General features: G+C 43.8%; 1 protein-coding gene across 4 annotated transcripts in view; it reads left to right on the forward strand.

Moving 5' to 3' along the window:
- LOC134351433 (protein mono-ADP-ribosyltransferase PARP11) overlaps nt 1-23,742 on the forward strand; it is a 150,102-nt gene that overhangs the window by 54,701 nt on the left and 71,659 nt on the right. For 3 of the 4 annotated variants that reach the window (XM_063057550.1, XM_063057547.1, XM_063057548.1), the window contains 3 exons: nt 9,098-9,213; nt 10,084-10,204; nt 14,925-15,000. In XM_063057550.1, coding sequence (XP_062913620.1) covers nt 9,109-9,213; nt 10,084-10,204; nt 14,925-15,000 — 302 coding nt within the window. In that variant the 5' untranslated portion in view covers nt 9,098-9,108. The remainder of the gene's footprint in view (nt 1-9,097; nt 9,214-10,083; nt 10,205-14,924; nt 15,001-23,742) is intronic. The other variant, XM_063057549.1, reaches the window with a different exon arrangement.

Here is a 23,742-nt window from a genome sequence, read left to right on the forward strand (position 1 = left end):
ACTGACAAGAACCACATAATTATAACATATAGTTACAACAGTGCAAAGCAATACCGTAATTTGATAAGAACGGACCATGAGCACGGTAAAAGTCTCAAAGTCTCTCGAAAGTCCCATCATCTCATGCAGACGGTGAACCTCCAGTGCCGCCAACTTGCCGATGCAGCATCCTGGAAGCATCCGACCACAGTTTGACTCCCAAGTCTGTCTGAAAACTCCGAGCCTCCGACCTGCTCTCCGACACCGAGCACCATCTCTGCCGAGTGCTTCGAACCCGGCCCCGGCAACAGGCAATAGGTAAAGCTGAGGATTTGGGGCCTTCGTCTCCGGAGATTCTCGATCGCACAGTAGCAGCGGCAGCGAAGCAGGCATTTCAGAAGTTTCTCCAGGTGTTCCTCTGTGCTTCTCACGGCTGTCTCCATCAAATCAGGATTGTGCATGGCCCCCTAGTTAACACATATTGATATCATTAGGAACGGCTGCTTGCGCTGCGTCACGCCACCATCTTCTCCTCCCTCCTAATGAGGATTCAAAGTAGGTTCACAAAATATGACATATGAAGAGTGTCTGGTTCTGCGCCTGTATTTATTAGAATTCAGAAGAATGAGGGTTGACCACGTTGAAACCTATTGAATGGTGAAAGGCCTTTATAGAGTGGATGTGGTGGAGAGGATGTTTCCTATGGTGGGAGAGTCTAAGATCAGAAGACACAGTCTCATAATAAAAGGGCGTCCATTTAGAACAGAGATGAGGAGGAATTTCTTCAGTCAGAGAGTGGTGAATCTGTGAAATTCTTTGCCACAGGCAGCAGTGGTGGCCAAGTCTTGATGTACATTTAAGGCAGAGATTGAAAGGAGGGAGGAGAAGATGGTGGCGCGATGCAGCGCGCGCGGCCGTTCCGAATGAATATCGATATGTGTAACTAGGGGTGCCGTGCACAATCCGGATTTGATGGAGACAGCCGTGAGAAGCACAGAGCAACATCTGGAGTAACTTCTGAAATGCCCGCTTGGCTGCCGCTGCTACTGTGCGATCGAGAATCTCCAGAGACAAAGGCCCCAAATCTTTGGCTTTGCATATCGCCTGGGGCCGGGGTCGAAACGCTCGGCAGAGATGGTGCTCAGTGTCGAATAGGTGGTCAGAGGCTCAGAGTTTTCAGGCGGACTCAGAGTCGGACTGTGGTCGGATGCTTCCGGGATGCTGCATCGGCAAGTTGGCGGCGCTGAGAGGTTCACTGTCTGTGTGAGATGATGGGATTTTCTGGAGATTTTTACTGTGCCATGGTCTGTTCTTATCAAGTTACGGTATTGCTTTGCACTGTTGTAACTATATGTTATTATGTGGTTTTTGTTAGTTTTTAAGTTGGTTTGTCATGGTTTTCGTGATAGCATTCTGGAAAAACATTTTTATCATTTCTTAATGTGTGCATTACTAAATGACAATAAAGGGGGACTGCGTGTCCTCATAATCATAATCATAAGATTCTTGATTGGTCAGGGCATGAAGGGATACTGGGAGAAGGCAGGAGATTGGGGATGACAAGAAAATTGGATCAGCCATGATGAAATGGTGGAGCAGACTTGATGGGCCAAATGGCCTATCTAATTCTGATCCTATATCTTATAGTCTTACAAAGAATGAATAACTGTAAACATGTTCAGGTCAAGATTGCTGTAAGGGCAGGGCTGGAACTGTGGCTGAGGAGCAGAGTTTGAAATGGGATGAATGAAATGTCCTGAATATAGAAAGAAATGGTTATTTCTTTGTGGATGTCTGATATTATCAGAATTTCTACGCAAATGTGAAAATCCTGAAGTTGTCATCAATCAGTTTGCCTCAGTTTTTCTGAATGTGCTCATGACTGTTAACACCTACAGCTATTTAACTTTGGAGCAGCATGCTAGGGAAGGGATGTCCAATGTAGAATATATTAGCACAGGCAGATGCTTTCACTGCACTTAAGAAATGCCGATCCTTAGAGCAGACAATGCAGAACAGTACAGCACAGGAACAGGCCCTTCAGTCAACTATGCCTGTGCCGACAATAATCCCATTGACCTGCACATGACTTGTATCCCTCCATTTCCTGTCCGTTCATATGCCTGTCTAAATGTTGATACTCTGTTTGCTCCCACCACCAGTAGAATGTTCTGGGCACCTACTACTTTCTATGTACATAAATAAAATTCCCCCTTTTACTTTAAAGCTGTGCACTCTAATATTTGACATTTCCACCCTAAGAAAAAGTCGATGTATCCTTTCTGTGACCTTCAAAACTTTAAGTACTTCTCTTAGTTTGCTCCTCAAACCCCTGATGCTCTGGAAAAAACAATCCTAGTTTGTCCAACCACTCCTTGTAGATATTGCCCTGTAGTCCAGGCAACATCTTGGTGAACCTCTTTTGCATTTTCTCCGAAACCTTCCAGTAGTGCAGTGTTGGATCTGGTGATTTCTGATCCACGGGTTCTTTTAAGGAGTCCAAGAATGAGTTGGCAACTTGTTGCGTCATGATCATTTATTGAAAACTCAAAGTAAAGAACAGGCACAGAACACATGGCAACAGTTTTACTAATAGGAGATCGAAAAACTAAAGAACAGAAGAACTAAAAGCAAAGATGGTGACTTTCACAGAAAGAGATACTTTTATACCAAGTTAAGGCAAATTCCTGAGATATTGGACAGCCTATTGGAAGACGTACAGGTACAGCATGTTTTACACTTAGCCAATGAAAAATGACAGGCAATAAACCGTTATGTCACTGTTACATTGTTTTACCAGCAGTAGGTGGAGTCTAACACCACATTGCGAAAAGTACAAGTTATATGTTAGTGAAACTACAAATTCTGTCTTGTTAAAAACTCATTAATTCAATTAACACCTTATTAAAAGCATAAAGGACAACCGATTTGAACAATCCTCTATTTCATTCTAAATCATGTATTTAGAATCATTATATCTTAAAAGTTAGAGACAGAAAAACTTAAAATATCTACATTACAGAGTAATCTAAACTACCTCAGTTCTATAATATCAAGAAATATATACACATTCTTCAAAACCTTTGTAGCATTATGTCATGATTGAACACCAGTCACACTTGTATTATTCTTCAAACACAAAAATTGTAGATTACAATCATACATATTATTATGAATATTATGACTTTTAATATTGAGTAACCACCGCTTCCAAGACTGAAATGAATCCAATTAAAGAAATCCCGTCCATCAGTTTGATGTAGTTTAGCAACTTCTTTATGAACGTGGTCAGCCAAATCAGTTATGTCTTTGGAGCTGTCAGATAATGTAGATACAAGATTCCTTACCTAAAACTGCATGAGTTCCCCCCTTAACTCCTATGAGAATATCTAATGCCATGCGGTTCTGAAGAGCAATTTTGTGCATGGCAACCTCGTTCAAGGCATCAGCAATGTCATTGCTCATCTTTTCTAATGCTCTGGAAGCTTTCATAGTCTCTCTTATACTCCTTGCAACACCTTAGGATGGAAAAAGGGTGGATGGAAAGCAGAGTCCTTTTGAAATGTCTCGTTTATGTTTAGACTCAGGAGGTACAGGTACAAGTAAGGGGTGTGTGTGTGTGCGCGCGCGTGCACGCCTCAAGGCAGGGAAAGCATATCCTATATAACAAGATCCTAACCAATCATGTGGGAGAGCTGATATGCACCGCTTCCTACGCCTTGTTGTTCCATCAACTTAGACCATTTCTAATTACCATTACAGGTACCCAGTAAGAGCATGATGTTTTTCTAGTCATCAGTAAAGGTTGCAGAGTTGTTACTTCATTTAGGACAATGTAGGGTACGATTACATAGGCGGCGCCCTCCTGGAGTGGTACCTTCTGAACTCAGGCAACAAGCGTTTTTATAGGTAAATAAGATTGAATAATTTTGCCATGAACAGTGATGGTTATATCTGGGGCTAAAATATGGGTAGGGTTAGATGTGTTGTTTCTCAAATCATGTTGATCATTCACATAAATGACTTAGTTCGAAACAATATGTGGGGCTGGGGTGGGGGTATGACCATTGTGTACTCTCATTCCTTGTCAGAATCATGAACCACAGGTAAAGTACCAACCCACCATTGCTGGAATGTTTAATGAAAGGGGAACATGCTTGCTCTGGATCTGCAAGGATCCCTATCATTGGTGAATACTTTGAAGTGTGTGGTATATATTGACATACTCTACAATTTGAATCATGGACACCATAAGACCATAAGACAAAGGAGCAGAAGTAGGCCATCTGGCCCATCGAGTCTGCTCCGCCATTTTATCATGAGCTGATCCATTTTCTCCTATTTAGTCCCACTCCCCTGCCTTCTCACCATAACCTTTGATGCCCTGGCTACTCAGATACCTATCAATCTCTGCCTTAAATACACCCAATGACTTGGCCTCCACTGCTGCCCGTGGCAACAAATTCCATAGATTCACCACCCTCTGACTAAAAAAATTTCTTCGCATTTCTGTTCTGAAAGGGCGCCCTTCAATCCTTAAGTCATGCCCTCTCGTACTAGACTCCCCCATCATGGGAAACAACTTTGCCACATCCACTCTGTCCATGCCTTTTAACATTCGAAATGTTTCTATGAGGTCTCCCCTCATTCTTCTAAACTCCAAAGAATACAGTCCAAGAGCGGACAAACGTTCCTCATATGTTAACCCTCTCATTCCCGGAATCATTCTAGTGAATCTTCTCTGTACCCTCTCCAACGTCAGCACATCCTTTCTTAAATAAGGAGACCAAAACTGCTCACAGTACTCCAAGTGAGGTCTCACCAGTGCCTTATAGAGCCTCAACATCACATCCCTGCTCCTGCATATTTGTGTGATACCCAGAAGTATAAATTATGAATCAGAATCAGGTTTAATATCACCAGCATATGCTGTGAAATCTGTTAGCTTTGCAGCAACAGTGTAGTGAAGTACATGATAAACATTGAAACGAATGTGAACTGAATTGACTTTATTTCTTACATCCTTCACATACATGAGGAGTAAAAATCTTTACGTTACATCGCCATCTAAATGTGCAGTGTGCAATCATAGTAATTTATAATATTTATAATAAATAGAACAGCCAGTGTATTATAGAAATACACTCAAATCAGCATGAGTTGATCAGTCTGATGGCCTGGTGGAAGAAGCTGTCCTGGAGCCTGTTGGTCCTGGCTTTTATGCTGCGGTACCGTTTCCCAGATGGTAGCAGCTGGAATAGATTGTGGTTGGGGTGACTCGGGTCCCCAGTGATCCTACGGGCCCTTTTTTGCCACTCCTGTCTTGAATCATGGGAAGTTCACAACTACAGATGCGCTGGGCTGTCCGCACCACTCTCTGCAGAGTCCTGCGATTGAGGGAGGTACAGTTCCCATAGCAGGCAGTGATGCAACCAGTCAGGATGCTCTCAATTGTGCCCTTGGAGAAAGTTCTTAGGATTTGGGGGTCCATACCAAACTTCCTCAACCATCTGAGATGAAAGAAGCGCTGTTGTGCCTTTTTCCATCACACAGCACATGAGATCCTCGGTGATGTGTATGCTGAGGAACTTAAAGCTGTTCAACCTCTCAACCCCCGATCCATTGATGTCAATAAGGGTTAACCTGTCTCCATTCCTTCTGTAATCCACAACCAGCTCCTTTGTTTTTGTGATATTGAGGGAGAGGTTGTTTTCATGACACCGATTTGTCAGAGAGATGACTTTTTCCCTGTAGGCCACCTTGGTATTGTTTGAGATTAGGCCAATCAATGTAGTGTCGTTGGCAAATTTAATTAACAGATAGGAGCTGTGGGTAGCAACACAGTCATGAGTGTACAGGGAGTAAAGGAGGGAACTTAGTACACAGCCCTGAGGAGCTCCAGTGTGTAGAGTCAGAGGGGTGGAGGTGAGGGAGCCCACTCTTGCCGCCTGTTGGCGATCTTACAAGAAGGCCAGGATCGAGCTGCACAAGGCAGGGTCAAGGCCGAGGTCCCTGAGCTTCCTGTCGAACATGGATGGAATTATGGTGTTGGATGCTGAACTGTAGTCCAAGAGCAGCATTCTCACATAAGCATCCCCCTTGTCCAGGTGTGTAAGGACGGTATGTAGAGCAGTGGCTATTGCATCATCTGTTGATCGGTTGCGTCGGTAGGCGAATTGTAGGTTGTCCAGTTTGGGTGGTAGCAAGCTGCAGATGTAACCCTTGACCAGCCTCTCAAAGCATTTGCTTATTATTGAGGTGAGTGCGACAGGCCGTCAGTCGTTCAGGCATGTTACCTTGTTCTTTTTTGGTACAGGGATAATGGTGGATAATTTGAAATAGGAGGGCAATCTACACTGGGAGAGGAAAAGACTTAGTGTCTGTAAACACATCTGCCAGTTGTGCTGCGCACATCCTGAATACTCGCCCTGGGATGCTGTCTGGTCCCGCAGCCTTGCGACTGTCCACTCATTGGAAACATCTGCATGCCTTAGCCTCAAAGATGGCCAGGTTGCAGGTTGTGGCGGTGGCTTTCCTTGGAGGCTCAGAGTTAGCAACATCGAACTGAGCGTAAAAGCGATTGAGCTCATCTGAGAGAGAGGCCACTACGTTTGACTTTGAAGTCTGCGATGGTATGCAACCCTCACCACAAGTCATGTGTGCTATTCGTATCTTGACTCAATCTTGTCCCTGTATTGTTTCACAGCCTCGATAGCTTTGCACAGATCATAGCTGCTTTTCTTGAGCTCCTGCTGATTGCCGACAACATAAGCTCTGTGCCACGTGGTAAGTGCTGCTCACACAGAGCTATTGATCCAGGGTTTCTGGTTCAGGAAGACCCTGACCAACTTCAGAGGACAACATCGTTGATGTACTTCCGGATGAAGCATGTGACTCCATCCGTGAACTCGGAGACATCCTCATCATGGAAGACATTCCAGTCGATGTCATCGAAGCAGTCCTACAGCATGGAGGCCGATTGGTCAGACCAACAGTGGACGGCTTTAACTATGGCCGCCTCTTGTTTCAGCTTCTGCCTGTACGTCGACAGAAACAGGATTGAAGAGTGATCTGATTTTCCAAAAGCTGGGCAAAGGAGAACTTTGTAAGCATTGCGGAAGGGAGTATAGCGGCGGTCAAGTGTGTTATCTCCACAAGTGCTCACCTGGATGCGCTGACAAAACTTCGGAGAGATTTCCGTCAGCGATGCTCAATTAAGGTCACCGGCAACGATGAAGGCAGCCTGTGGGTATGCCGCCTCCAGCATGTTGATGGTCTCGTACAGTTCCTTGAGAGCCAGGTCAGTATCAGCTTGCGGCGGAATGTATACTGCTGTGATGATAACAACCGTGAACGCAGTGGTAGGGTGTGCACAGCAGCACCAGGTATTCCAGGTCTGGGAAACAAAATAATTTGAAGGCATGCTCATTCTGGGGGTCACACCAAGCATTGTTGACCTTGAAGCACACCCCTCCTCTTTTACTCTTCCCAGAGAGGTTTTTTGACCTGTCCGCTTGGAACAGGGAGAGCCCAGAGGGCTCGATGGCATGATCCGGTATTTCCTCTGTCAGCCAAGTCTCCACGAAGCACAAAACGTTGCACTCCTTTGTTTTATGCTGGTCGGAGATTCTGGCTCTCAGTTTGCACAGCTTGTTGTCCAGGGACTGAACGTTAGCCAGGAGTACGCTAGGGAGCGGCAGTCGAGCTGCACGCCGTTTCAGCCTCACCAGGACACCGGCCCTTCTCCCTCACCTCCAGTGCTTCTTCTGAGGTAGTGACGGTGTAAGAGGTGAGTCTCCCATGGATCGCACAAGCAGGGGTTCCCAGTGTTGGAAAGGCGGCACATAGTGGGTAAATGCCATCTTTCTGATGTTCAGAAGGGTCAGTTTATCGTATCTGATGTGACTATCGGCTACTTGAACAAAAAATGCTAAGAAAGTTGTAGAAATTAGTAGTATACTGTAGATTTGGAATGAAGCTCACAACACGGCCGCCTTACGCGGCGCCACCTTAAGGTCTATAAAAGGGGAGAAAAGGCTGAATTATGTGTATATTACATAGATAAATTAAAATTAGTGCAAAAATAGAAATAATAAAAAAAGCAGTGAGGTAATGTTCATGGGTTCAATGTCCATTTAGAAATCAGATGTCAGAGGGGAAGAAGCTGTTCCTGAACCACTGAGTGTGTGCCTTCAGGCTTCTGTACCTCCTTCCTGATGGTAACAAGGTAACCATGAGAAGAGCCAGTGTTCTGTTCTGGGTGTGGTATTTCCAGGAGACTTCACGCCACCCCAATGCACCAGGCGCATCGAGGTGCAACTCCTTAGAGACTGTGTTAGAGAACTGGAGCTGCAACTCAATGACCTTTGGCTTGTTAGGGAAAGTAAAGAAACAGTGGTAGGAGCTAAAGAATAGTAGTCTTTGCTATTACAAAGGAAAAATTGCTAGGCAAACTCAAAGGTCTTAAGGTGGATAAGTCACCTGGACCAGATGGACTATAGAACTAGAAGGCACAACCTTAAAATTTAGGGTTGACCCTTTAGAACAGAGGTAAAGAGAATTTTTTTTGGCCAGAGAGTGGTGAGTCTGGAATGCTGCGCCACAAGCTGCAGCGGAGACCGTGGGTATATTTAAGGCAGAAGTTGATCGTTTCCTGGTTGGTCAGGGCATCAAAGGATATGGAGAGAAGGCAGGTGTATGGGGTTCAGTGGGATTCAAGATCAGTCATGATGGTATGATGGAGCAGATTCGAAAGGCTGCATGGCCTAATTCTGCTCCTATGTCTTATGGTCTAAGAGGGCATGTGCTGGGTGATGGGTTCCTTAGTGTTAGACGTCCCTTTTGCCAATCATCTGTCCAGCTCTTGGCTCCATCCCTCCCCCTCCTGCCTTCTCCTATCATTTTGGATCTCCCCCTCCCCCTCCCACTTTCAAATCTCTTACTGTCTCTTCTTTCAGTTAGTCCTAACGAAGGGTCTCGGCCCGAAATGTCGACTGTACCTCTTCCTAGAGATGCTGCCTGGCCTGCTGCATTCACCAGCAACTTTTATGTGTGTTGCTTAATGGATGAGTATGCGTTTTGCTATTTTATTAATTCAAATTGTAATTTTGACCTGCAGTAATTTCACTCATGGGTGATGAGGAATTTGCTTCAACGATGGAGGACATGGATACATCTGATACACAATGGAGCTGGTACTACTTGGGGGAATGTGGAAAATGGCACATTTATGAGGTAGTATTTTATTACTTGTGGAATGCTTAAATGAAAAGTGAGCCATTAGTTATGATAGAAAATTGAAGAGTCCTAAAATGTAGTTCAGATTTATTTTTTGTGTAACATTAAGGAAAAATCCAGTTTAGCCAATTTTTATTGTCCTATTTAGCATTTAGTTTGACAGTATTTGTAGTCAATGGAATTTTAATGGCTAAACCACATTTCTGATAGGAAATTCCTCCTTGGTACTGTGTTTTTTTTTCCCTAAAATGTGCAATTTCAGTTCTGGGTTTCTTGGCTACTTAGAGCTTTCAAGATTTTAGAAAATTTTCATTCCTAAACTTTAAGTCTGCTTCCTTCTTCCCCTTAATGAAATGTTCCACCTTTCTGGTCAACCATGAGGTTCCTTCACCTACCATCCTTTCTGTGTCTCAGTGGGACAAAGCTATTCAAATTCCCGTGCAAGTGCTCCCTAAACAATTTCCACATTTTCTGATAATATCTGTTCCCAATTTATACTCCAAAGTTCTTGGCTAATACCATTATAATTAGCCCTTTCCCAATTAAATACTTTCCATATTGTCTGCAATCCTTTAAAAAGCTAAAGGTCAGGAAATTGTTGGTTCCAAACTCTGAAATGCTTGTCCACCAGAAACTCTGTCACCTGACCAGGTTCACTACCAAATACCTGCATGCAGTGTGACCTCTCCTTTGGTCAGTCTCTCCACATACTGTCTCAGCAATATTTCCTGGACATACCTAACATTCTACCTTAACTCAAACTTTTGCACTAAGGCTTTTACTTGTCCATATGAAGTAACTAGATAAAGTCAGAAAGTAATTTGGGTTTTGTTTGTTATTTTTAGACAATTTTTCTTTTTCTTTCAGAAGGATCCCAATATTCCACATTCTGTAAGCAGCGAAGATATCGAAAGAAATTTTAAGGAGAATTCACACGGTGTGCTTTCATTTTCCACTGCAAAATACAACTACATAATAGATTTCAGAGGTAATCTTACTTGCCCACTGCATCCATTTCTTTCCTTTAATACACTTAATGAACAGAAATGATCACTGGTGCCATCATGGCACACATGATGGCATTGATGATCATTGGTGACTTACTGTGGGCTGCAGAAAATTGTTCCAAAATTCCTCTTAAATATACTTCTTGCGCTGAAATCTGAAGCATGTAACCTTCTTCCAAAGAATAGAATTTTAAATTACCTCAACGATCTTCAGATGTCATGATTGATTGGAGAGCCCGGATCAATCAGGGGGGCACCTTTAAGGCTTATCGCCATGGCCAAAAACATGGTAGGAGACGGGCAATCCAAATTAGGCTTAAACAGTGAGGGATGAGGCCTCCTCTACCCAGCATTTTGTTGGCAAATGTGCAGTCACTGGAGAATCAAACTGAGGATCTGAGGGCAAGACTGCTGTATCAGAGGCAGATGAAAGTCTGCTCGATTTTATGCTTTATCGAAACGTGGTTATCTTCGGACATGCCAGATGCACCAGTCAGACCAGAAGGATTCACAATTTACAAAATGGACTGAACTGCGAACCCTGGTAAGGTAAAGGGAGGACTGTTTTGTAGTTAATTCTCATTGTTGCTCGGGTGTGGCAGTTCTGTTGAACTCGTTTACCCCCCGACTTGGAGCACCTAATGGTCAAATGTCATCCTTTCTATTTACCTAGGGAGTACTCGTGTAATCCTGACCTCAGTGGATATACCACCAGCTGCCGACTAAAATCAAGTACTCATGACACTGCATGATGCTGTCTTCAAACAAAAAAAAGCCCGTCCCAATGCATTTCAAATAATAATCGGAGACTTCAACCAGGCTTGCTTGAAGAAAATCCTGCCCAATCATCATCAGCATATAACCTTTAGCACCAGAGGTCCCAACATACTAGACCACTGCTACACTAAGATAAGGAATGCCTACCATTCCTTGCCTAGACTGTATTTTGGTAAATTGGATCACTTGGCTATCCTCCTCCTACCTGCATACAGGCAGAACCTAAAAATCAAGGCTCCAGAGATTAGGACAAGAAAGGAGTGGTATGGGAGGCAGAGGAATGATTACAGGATTGCTTAGGGCTGTGTTCAAGCACTCATCTAGAGATTTGAGTGAATACACCATGGTTGTAATGAACTTCATTAAAACAGCTGTAGATGAGTGTGTCCCCTCTAAATCTTTCAGAGTCTTCCCCAATTGGAAGCCCAGGATGAACCATGAGATCTGAAATCTGTTGAGGGCCAGATCAGAGGCATTCAAATGTGGTTACCAAGAAGCTTATAGGAGGTCCAGAAATGTTCTCCGGAAAGCCATCCATTAAGCAAAGTGGAGATTCCGGACCAAACTTGAATCAACAGGGGATGCTGGACAGTTGTGATAGGCCTTGAATGCTATCACCACCTACAAATGTAAATCCAACAACATAGGGGTCAGCAGGGCTTCACTTCCAGATGAGCTCAATGCCTTCTGTGTTCACCTTGACCATCAGAATATGGAGAAACCAAGACTAGATGGGCAGAAGGGCCTGTTTCTGTACTGTGTTTCTCTCTGACTCTATGATCCTATAATCTCAGTCTCTGAAGCTAATGTGCAGGCTGCCTTCGGGAGGATGAATCCACGGGAAGCATCTGGACTGGACGGGGTACCTGGCCACATACTAAAGACTGGTGCTGACTGACTAGCTGGTGTGTTAACCACTCACTTTGGTTGTGTGTGGTACCCACCTGCTTCAAGCAGGCTTCAATCATACCAGTGTTCAAGAAGAGAGTGATGACCTGCCTCAATGACTGTTGCCCAGTTGCACTTACATCCACAGTGATAAAGAAACGTATCAGCTTCTGCCCGAGAGGTAACCTGGGTCTGCTGTAATTTGCCTACCAGAGCAACAATGCACAGCAGATGCCACCTCATTGGCTCTTCCCTCAATCCTGGAACATCTGGACAGCAAGGATGCTTGCATCAGGATGCTCTTTATCAACTACAGCTCAGCAATCAATACCATCATTCCCTCAAAACTAATCAATAAACTCCAAGACCTTGGTCTCAATACCTCCTTGTGCATTTTGGATCCTGGATTTCCTCACCTGCAGACCTCAGTCAGTTCGGATTGGTAACAATATCTCCTCTATGATCTCTGTCAATGCAGGTGCACCACAAGGCCGTGTGCTTAGCCCCCTGCTCTACTCACTTTACACCTATGACTGTGTGGCTAAGCCCAACTCCAATGCCATATTCAAGTTTGCTGATGACACTGCTGTTGTGGGCTGAATCAAAGGTAGTGATAAGTCAAAATACAGAAGGGAGATTGAAAATTTCGCTGAGTGAGTGGGAGGTTGTTGTTATGACACCAATGTCAGCAAGACCAAGGAATCGATTGTAGACTTCAGGAGAGGGAAACTAGAGGCCCATGAGCCAGTAATCATCAGAGGATCAGATGTGGAGAAGGTTAGCAACTTTAAATTCCATGGTGTGACTATTTAAGAGGACCTGTCTTGGACCCAGCACCTAAGTGCAATTACAAAGAAAGCATGACAGCGCCTCTACTTAGGAGTCTGTGAAGATTCGGCATGACATCTAAAACTTGGACAAATTTCTATAGATGTGTAGCGGAGAGTATATTGACTGGCTCCATCATGGCCTGGTATGGAAACACCAATGCCTTGGAATGGAAAATCCTACAAAAGGTGGTAAACTTGGCCCAGTACATCATGGGTAAAGCCCTCACAATCATTGTGCACAACTACGTATAATGCTGTCATAGGAGAGCAGCATACGTTATCAGATTTCACCACCATCAGGTCATGCTCTCTTCTTGCTGCTGCCATCAGGTAGAAGGTACAAGAGCCTCAGGACTCGCACCATCAGATTCAAGTACAGTTACTATCCCTCAACAATCAGGCTCTTGAATAAAAGGGGATAACTGCACTCACTTGCCCCATCATTGAAATCTTCCTACAACCAATGATCTCCCTTCTAAGACTCTTTATCTCATTATATCATGTTCTCGTTATTTATTGCTATTTATTTATGTTGGCATTTGCATTGTTAGTTGTCTTCTGCGCTCTGGTTGATTTTTCATTGATCATGTTATGTTACTATTCTATAGATTTGCTGAGTATGCCCACAGGAAAATGAGTCTCAGGGTTGTATATCGTGACATATGTACTTTGATAATAAATTTACTTTCAACTTTAGAAATGAGTTACCATCAATGTAACTCTGGTATTTTAATTTAACATGCGTGGAAATTAAGCTGGACCAAAGAATACACTATAAAATTCCATGCAGATAGTGAAAGAGTTCAGTCTTTGGTATTCCAGTAGGGACCTGTTTCCATGATTGCATTAAGTATAGAGAGGAATTGTACTTATGTGGCTTGCACAGTGTGCACATTGAGCCTAGATTACCATATGGGATAACAGCACATTTTATTTCAAAGACGCCATCTAGCCCTTTTCACCTTACTACCATCAGAAAGCAGGAGATCCATAAGTAAGGATTTAGAAACAGCTTCTTCCTCTTCATCGTTAGATTGCTGAACAATCTAAAAACAATCTCATTTTGCCTTCATTGCACTATGTAATTCTGTAATTTACGAGGAAGAGGTTCTATAATACACGCTGTGCAGTCCAGGCAGCATCCTAGTAGGTCTCCTCTGCACCCTCTCTAAAGCGTTTACATCTTTCCTATAATGAGGTGATGAGTATGGAACACAATACTCCAAGTATGGTTTTATTAAACTGTAATGTTATTAAGCAGTACTTTAACTCAATTCCCCCTTCTAATGAAGGTCAACACACTATATACAAGAGATTCTGCAGATGCTAGAAATTGAGAGCAATTTCACACGAAATGCTGGAGGAACTCACCTATGAAAGGCAACACCTATGAAAATAAGTAAACAGTTGAAATTGCAGGCAGAGGTCTTTCTTCAAGACTCAGCAAACTATATGCCTTCTTAATAACCCTATCAACTTGCATAGCAACTTTGAGGTATCTATCAACATGCATTCCAATTATTGTCTTTCCTTCACAATGCTAAGAATCCTGCCATTAACCCTGTATTCTGCCTTCAGGTTTGACCTTCCAAGTGAATCACTTCACACTTTTCTGGATTGAACTCCACCTGCCTCTTCTCAGTCGGCTCTGCAACCTGCCAATGGCCTGCCATAACCTATGACAATCTTCTTTACTATCCACAACACCACCATCTTCCCAGTCATCTGGAAACATGATAACCCAGGCTTTCAATTCCTCATTTGAATGGGATGATCAGTTATTCTTAGCCCTGTTCCAGGTTCCCAGCCTGGAATCTATGGACCCCTCAGTTAATGGCAGTTAAGTTCATAATGGCATAAAATCGGTTGGGAACCCCTGGTCTAGATGAAGGATTCTCCATTATATAAAAAAAGTGATTTTTCTGCATTTTACTTAAAGATTTTGTATGTCGTGGAGGCGGATACGATAGGGTCTTTTAAGAGACTCCTGGATAGGTACATGGAGCTTAGAAAAATAGAGGGCTATGGGTAACCCTAGGTAATTTTTATGGTAAGGACATGTTCGGCACGGCTTTGTGGGCTGAAGGGACTGTATTGTGCTGCAGGTTTTCTATGTTTCTATATTGTTACACCTGTATTGTCTTTTTCTAATCTGGAATTGGGTTAGCAAATTGCTGATATGAATAAAGAAATGTATGTGTTGCAGAAATGAAACAAACAAACACAGCAACTGGAAAGGAGAGGCCTGTGAAACGTGCAGACTTCTCTGTCACTGCTTTCAGGTAGGATTCAGTAATGCTTCATTACAAGAATTGACTGCACATTACAGATTTCACTAGATCAATGAGTAAAGAGAAAGTGCCGCACTTTTTGGTAAAACCCTATTGATTTTTCCCTCTGGTCATGGAAAGTGCTGTTCATACCATGTATTGAATTCTTCTTTTCCTGTAAGCAATTTCAGGGAAGTAGAAGATTGAGAGGAGATTTGATAGGGGTAAAGAAAATTGAGGGGTATAAATAGGGTAAATTCAAGCAGGCTTTTCCGACTGGGGTTGGGTGAAACTGCAGCTGGAGGTCATGGGTTAATGGTGAAAGATGAAATGTTTGAGGGGAACCTGAGGGGGAAATTTCTTCACTCAGAGGGTCATGAGATTGTGGAACAAGCTGCCAGCAGAAGTTGTAGTTATGGGTTCAATTTCAACATTTAAGAGAAATTTGGATAGGAACATGCATGGGAGGGGTATGGAGAACTATGTATGGTCCAGGTGCAGTTCTATGAGACAAGGCAGATTAATAGGTTGGCACAGACTAGGTAGGCCAAAGGGCCTGTTCTGTGCTGTAGTGTTGATCACTCTAGGACGTGATGCATTTTGTGGAGAATAAAGTGGAACAGCAATGTAAAAGAAATGGTAATATAGACTAAGATATATGGGATCCAAGGAGACTCACTGGATTGGATTCAAGATTGGCTTGGCTAAAAAAGACAGAGATCATGGTTGAGAGGTGTTATTCTGAGTGGGTGTGTTCTGCAAAGATCATTGCTGTGAAATATGTAAACAAATTGTAGGAAAATGTAGATCATAAGACCATAAGGCAGAATTAGGCCTTTCAGCCCATCAAGTCTGCTCTGCTATTCCATCATGGCTGATCCTGAATCCCACACAACCCCATACACCTGCCTTCTCACCATATCCTTTGATGCCTAGACTAATCAAGAAATGATCAACTTTTGCCTTAAATATACCCACAGACTTGGCCTCCACTGCAGTCTGTGGCAGAGCATTCCACAGATTCACTACTCTCTGGCTAAAGAAATTCCTCCTCACCTCTGTCCTAAAAGGTCGCCCCTCAATTTTGAGGCTGTGCCCTCTAGTTCTGGGTACACCAATGAGTACAGGCCCAAAACTGGCAAGCACTCCTCATATGTTAATCCCTTCATTCCTGGAATCATCCTCGTGAACCTCCTTTGGACTCTGTCCAATAGCAATGCATCCTTTCTGAGCTATTGGGCCCAAAACTGTTGACGATTCTCCACCTGTGGCCTGACTATTGTCCTATAAAGCCTGAGCATTACCTCCTTGTTTTTATATTTATTCCCCAAATGCCAACATTGCATTTACCTTCTTTACCACAGACTCAACCTGTAAATTAACCTTCTGGGAGTCTTGCATGAGGACTCCTAAGTCCTTCTGCACCTCTGATGTTTGAACCTTCTTCCCATTTAGATAATAGTTCGCACTATTGTTCTTTTTACCAAAATGCTTTATTGTACACTTTCCAGCACTATATTCTATCTGCCACATTTGTAGATAGGGCTCAAAAGTAGGTTTTCAGATGACACAAATGTCGATGGAATTGTGGACAGTTGATATAGTATTCCAAGTGTGTAGCAGGATGTCGATTAGTTGGACATATGAGCAGAGAAATGGCAGATGGAGCTTAATCTGGACAAATTGTGTTGCACTTCGGAATGTTAACTGTAAGGGAAAAGTAAACAATAAATAACAGGATCCTTGCAACCACATGAATCATTGGGTGCAAGTCTATGGGTCCATGACAGTGGTAAGACCAGCGCATAAGGTGGTAAAGAAACCTTACAGGATGCTTGCCTTCATTGGTCAGGGCACTGAGCATACCAGGAAGACGTCCAGATCCTGCTGCAAGCTTTGATATTTTTCCTCACCCACCAATCTTGGTATCATATGCCGATCCAGTTTACTACAATGTCATCCAGATCTTAGGTATAGATGACAAACAACAATGGGCCCAGTACCAATCCTTCTTTGCACACCACTTGTCACAGCCCTCCAGTCAGAGAGGCAACCACCCGCTACCACTCTCTGGCTTCTCTCACGAAATCAATGTCTAATCCAATTTACTACTTCAACCTGAATGCTAAGCTACTGAACCTTCTTGAACAAGTTCCCATGCGGGACATTGTTAGGGTCTTTCTAAAGTCCATGTAGACAACATCCACTGCCTAGCCTTCATCAACTTTCCTGGTAACTTCCTTGAAAAACCTCTATAAGATTAGTTGGACACGACCTACCACACTCAAAGACATGTTGACTATCCTTAATCAGTGCCTGTCTATCCAAATGCTTATATATCCAGTCCTTTAGAATACATTCCGATAACTTGCCCACTACTGATGTCAGGCTCACCTGCCAATAATTTCCTGGCTTATTCTTAGAACCTTTGTAAAACAATACAACAACATTAGCTATCCTCTGGTACCTCACCCGTGGCTAAGAACATTTTAAATACCTCTGCTAGGGCCCCTTCACTTTCTGTACTAGCCTCCCACAGGGTCCAAAGGAAACCTTGTCAGTCCCTGGGGATTTATCCAACCTAAATTGCCTTAAGACAGCAAACACCTCCTCTTCTGTAATCTGTATAGGGTCCTTGACATCATTGCTGCTTTCTCTCACTTCTATGGACTGTGTCCAACTCCTGAGTAAATATAGATGTTAAAAGTCGATTTAAGATCTTCCCCATCCCTTTCAGCTCCATGCATAGATGACCACTCTGATCTTCCAGGGGACCAGTTTGGAGGTCCTTGGGATTCTCCTTCACCTGGTCTGCTAGATCAATTTTGTACCTTTTTTTTTAGCCCTCCTGATTTCCTCCTTAAGTGTTCTTGTGTATTTCATTCAGTTCTCAACTACTTACCTCATTTCATCCTTCCTGTCTATACCTGCTATGCACTTTCTTCTTCTTCTTCTTCTTCTTCTTCTCCTTCTTCTCCTCCTCCTCGTCCTCCTCCTCGTCCTCGTCCTCGTCCTCCTCGTCCTCCTCCTCCATCTTCCCCCCCCCCCCCAATATCTCTTGAAAATCAAGGTTCCTTAACGCTGTTGTCTTTACCTTTTTATTCTGACAGGAACAGAAAAACGATGTACTCGAATTTCAATTTTGAAGGCTTCTCACTTGCCAAGTGCACCTATGCCAGGAAACAACCTATCCCAATCCACACTTGCCAGACCCTTGCCAGACCCATCAAATTTAGCCTTTTTCCAATTTAGAATCTCAACCAGAGGACCACACCTGTCCTTCTCTTTAACTACATTGAAACTAATGGCATTAGAAGGGGTCATGAGAAGGCCTTGGTGAGCAGGATTAAGGAAAACCCCAAGGCATTCTACAGGTATATGAAGAGCAAGAGGATAAGACGTGAGAGAATAGGACCAATCAAGTTTGACAGTGGAAAAGTGTGTATGGAACTGGAGGAGATAGCAGAGATACTTAATGAATACTTTGCTTCAGTATCCACTACAGAAAAGGATCTTGGCAATTGTAGGGATGACTTACAGCAGATTGAAAAGCTTGAGCATATAGACATGAAGAAAGAGGATGTGCTGGAGCTTTTGGAAAGCATCAGGTTGGATACGTCTCCGGGACCAGACGAGATGTACCCCAGGCTACTGTGGGAGGTGAGGGAGGAGATTGCTGTGCCTCTGGCAATGACCTTTGCATCATCAATGGGGATGAGAGAGGTTCTGGAGGATTGCAAATGTTCTTCCCTTATTCAAGAAAGAGAGTAGAGATAGCCCAGGAAATTATAGACCAGTGAGTCTTACCTCTGTGGTTGGTAAGTTGATGAAAAAGATCCTGAGATGCAGGATTTATGAACATTTGGAGAGGCATAATATGATTACTGATAGTCAGCATGGCTTTGCCAAAGGCAGGTCGTGCCTTACGAGCCTGATTGAATTTTTTTAAGGATGTGACTAAACACATTGAAGGTAGAGCCATAAATGTAGTGTATATGGATTTTAACAAGGCATTTGATAAGGTACCCCATGCAAGGCTTATTGAGAAAGTAAGGAGGCATGAGATCCAAGGGGACCCTGCTTTGTGGATCCAGAATTGGCTTGCTCAGAGAAGGCCAAAGAGTGGTTGTAGATGGGTCATATTATTCATGGAGGTTGGTGACCAGTGGAGTGCCTCAGGGATCCGTTCTCGGACCCCTTTGTGATTTTTGTAAATGACGTGAATAAGGAAGTGGGGGATGGGTTAGTAAATTTGCTGATGACACAAAGGTTGGGGGTGTTGTGGATAGTGTGGAGGGCTGTCAGAGGTTACAGCGGGATGCAAAACTGGGCTGAGAATGGCTGATAAGTATGAGGTGGTTCATTTTGGTAGGTCAAATATGATGGTAGAATATGGTATTAATGGTAAGACTCTTGGCAGTGTGGAGGATCAGAGAGATCTTGGGGTCAGAGTCCGTAGGACAGTCAAAGCTGCTGCGCAGGTTGACTCTGTGGCTAAGAAGGCCTTCATCAACTGTAGGATTGAGTTTAAGAGCTGAGAGGTAATGTTACAGATATATAGGACCCTGGTCAGACCCTACTTAGAGTACTGTACTCAGTTCTGGTCGCCTCACTACAGGAAAGATATGGAAGCCACAGAAAGGGTGCAGAGGAGATTTGAAAGGATGTTGCCTGGATTGGGGAGCATGCCTTTTGAGAACAGGTTGAGTGAACTCAGCCTTTTTTCCTTGGAGTAGCAGAGGATGAGAGGTGACCTGATAGAGGTGTACAAGACAATGAGAGGCATTGATTGTATGGATAGTTAGAAGTTTTTCCCAGGGCTGAAATAGTTAACATGAGAGGGCACAATTTTAAAGTGCTTGGAAGTAAGTGTAGAGGAGATGTCAGTGGTAAGTTTTTTTTACAGAGAGTGGTGAGTGCATGGAATGGGCTGCTGGCAACAGTGGTGGAGGTGGATACGATAGGGTCTTTTAAGAGACTCCTGGATAGGTACATTGGGTTTAGGAAAATAGAAGGCTATGCAGTAGGGTAATTCTAGGTCCAGTCCCAGTGACTTATCTAACTTAATGCTTTTCAAAAGCCCGAGCACATCCTCTTTTTTAACGTCTATGTGCTCAAGCGTTTCAATTCGTTATAAGTCATTCCCACAATTGCCAATGTCCTTTTCCCTGATGAATACCGAAGCAAAATATTCATTAAGTACCTCTGCTCCCTCCTCTGACTCCATGCACACGTTGCTACTATAGCACCTGATTGGTCCTATTCTTACATGGCTTATCCTCTTGCTCTTCACATACTTGTAGAATGTCTTGGGGTTTTCCTTAATCCTACTCACCCAGGCCTTCTCAAGGCCCCTTTCTAGCTCTCCTAATTTCATTCTTAAGCTCCTTCCTGGACCCCTTGGAATTTTCTACAACTCTATCAGTACCTAGTTTCTTGAACCTTTCATAAGCTTTTTACTTCTTAACTAGATTTTCCACAGCCTTTCCTCATCCTTTTGATGATATAATCCATCAATGTGGCCATCCCTTTCTTCTTCCTCAGTTCCACCCAGAAGACGAGCTCTACAGTCTATCCTGTCTGAGCACTGCTGTGACATTTTCCCTGATTAGTAATGCTTCCCCTCCCCCTTTAATACAACCTGCTCGATCACATCTCAAGCAATAGAACCTGGAGTACTGAGCTGCCAGTCTTACCCCGCTTGCAACCAAATCTCACTAATGACTACAATATCATAATTCCACATGCTGATCCATGCCCTAAGCTCTAATGGCTTTCCTACCCCTTACATTGAAATCTACACAACTCGGAACATAAATCTGGCACTCTGGTTCCCATCACCCTGCAACTCAAGTTTAAACCTCCTCCCCCCCAGTGCAGCACTAGCAAACCTTCCCGCAAGGATATTAATTCCCCTGTGGTGCAAACTGTCCTGTCTGTAGAGGTCCGACCTTTCCTGGAAGAGAACTCAATGATCCAAATATCTGAAGCCCTTCCTCTTGTATCATCTCCTTAGCCACATGTTTAACTGTATGATTTTCCTATTTCTGGCCTCACTAGTAAGTGGTACAGGTAGCAATCAATCCTGAGATCACAACTTTGGAGGTCCTGTCCTTCAACTTAGCACCTACATTTGCAGGACTGTGTCACCCCTCCTACCTATGCCATTGATACTGATGTAGTCCAGGGCTTCTGCCTATTCATCCTCTCACTTAAGTGTGCTATGGGCTCTGACCTGAGATGTTCCTGATCCTGACACTTGAGAGGCTGCATACCCTCTGGGGATCTCATTCTTGTCCAGGGAGCCTTTTGCCTGTTCCCCTAACCATTGAATTCCCTATCACTGCAGCTTGCCTCTTCTCCCCTTTTCTCTTTGAGCCACAAAACCAGACTCAGTGCCAGAGATCTGACAGCTGTGACTTTCCTCTGCTCGGCCATTTCCCCCTCCTAACACTATCCAAAATGGTATATCTGTTGTTGACGGGAATGGCCAAAGGGGTACTCTGCACCACCTGTCTATCTCCTTCCCCCTCCTGACAGTCATCCTGTGTCCTGCACCTTGGGTGCCGCCACACCTTGTATGTCCTGTTGATCAACCCCTCAGCCTCTGAATGATCCAGAGTTCATCGCAATGGGGGATAGAGAAATGGCAGATGAACTGAATAAGTATTTTGCTTCTGTCCTCACTGTGGAGAACAGCTCCATTTCCTTAACACAGTCTCAAAAACCTGTAGCTGGATGTACTTCTTGCAGGTGTAGTCATCAGGGACACTGGAGGTCTCCCTGCCTTCCCACATCCTGCAAGAGGAGTATTCCACTATCCTGCCTGGTGTTGCCCCTGCTCTAACTGTGCAAAGAGAAAGAAAGACAAAAATATTTAAATAAAAAAACCTACTGTGTCTCCTTGCCTGATGCAAAGCCTGAACTCCCCACTGTAACACTGGCCCACTCTCACAATGGCTGCTCCACTTAAATCTAACTTTTTATCAGCTTGTGCTAAGTGCCTAATTATGCACTATTTAATGTCTCCTTGGGAACTGTGGCACACAGATGCCTGACTACCCTTGCTTCTTTTGAACTCTCTGTCCTGCTGCGTGGAAGGTGCAGGATAGATGCATCTCAAAGATGAAGTATTCTAAAGGAGGGATGATGCAACCATAGCTAACAAGGGAGGTCGAAGACAGCAAAAAGCAAAATAAAGGGCATGTAATATAGCTAAGATTAGTGGGAAGTTAGAGGATAGAGAAGTTTTTAAAACCAACAAAAGACAACTAACAAGCCAGAAGGAGAGAAATGATGAACATCAAGGTAAGTTAGCCAATAATATAAAAGAAGATAAGCTTTTTTCAGTTATATAAAGAGTAAAATAGAGATGAGAGTGGATATCGGGCTCCTGGAAAATGACGCTGGATGGGTACTAATGGGGGATAGAGAAATGGCAGATGAACTGAATAAGTATTTTGCTTCTGTCCTCACTGTGGAGAACACTAGCAGTATGCCAGAAATTCGAGTGTCAAGGGGAAGAAGTGAGTATAGTTGCTATTAGTAAGGAGAAGGTGCTTGGGTCCGAACGTAGATAAGTCACCTGGACCAGATGGACTACACTCCAGGCTTCTGTGTGAAGAGAGTATGGAGGCATTGATCCTTCAAGAATCACTAGATTCTGGAATGGTTCCAGAAGACTAGACAATTGCAAATGTCACCCCTCTTTTTAAGAAAGGAGGGAGGCTGTAGAAAGGAAATTACAGGCCAGTTAACCTGACTTCAGTGGTTGGGAAGTTGTCCATTATTAAAGATGAGCTTTTGGGGTACTTAATGTACATAATAAAATAGGCCAAAGTCAGCATGGTTTCCTTGAGGAGAAATCTTGCCTGACAAATCTGTTGGAATCTTTTGAGGAAATAACAAGCAGAGTAGAAAAGGAGAGTCAAGATAAGAGCCCGTGGTATTACAAGAAAGATACCAGCCTGGATAGAATATTGTCTGACTGACAAGAGGCTAAGAGTGACAATAAAGTCTACCGGTGACTAGTGGTGTTCCACATGGACGACTACTTTTCATTCTATTTGTCAGTCATTTGGATGATGGAAATCCAAGCAACAAACACAAAATGCAGGCCAGGCAGCCAAAACCCTTTGTGACAGGACTGGAGGGGAAAAAAAGCTGAGGCGTAGATTTAAAAGTTGGGGTTAGGAGAGAGAAAACACAAGGTGATAGGTGAAACCTGAAGGGGGAGGAATGAAATAAGGAGCTTGGAATTTGATAGGTGAAAGAGATAGAAGGCCATGGAAGAAAGAAAAGGGGGGAGGGACAGCAGAGGGAGTCGGTGGGTGGGCAAGGGGATAAGGTGAGAGAGGAAAAAGGGCATGGGAAATGGTGAAGGGGGGTGGTGGGGGGCATTACCAAAAGTTCGAGAAATCGATGTTCCTGCCATCGGGTTGGAGGCTACCCAAACAGAATATAGAGTGTTGTTCCTCCAACCTAAGTATGGCCTCATCACAACAGTGGAGGAGGCCATGGATAGACATAGACACGGGAATGGGAAGTGGAATTAAAATGGGTGGCCACTGGAGATCCCGGTTTTTCTGGCGGATGGAGTGTAGGTGGTTGGTGAAGTGGTCTTCCAATCTACGTTGGGTCTCACTGCTGCACAGGAGGCATACCGGGAGCACCAGACACAGTATATGACCCCCAATAGACTTTTAGGTGAAGTGTCGCCTCACCTGGAAGGACTGGTTAGGGCCTTGAATGGTA

Source organism: Mobula hypostoma, chromosome 9 (assembly GCF_963921235.1).
Source record: "Mobula hypostoma chromosome 9, sMobHyp1.1, whole genome shotgun sequence".
NCBI classification, from domain to species: Eukaryota; Metazoa; Chordata; class Chondrichthyes; order Myliobatiformes; family Myliobatidae; genus Mobula; species Mobula hypostoma.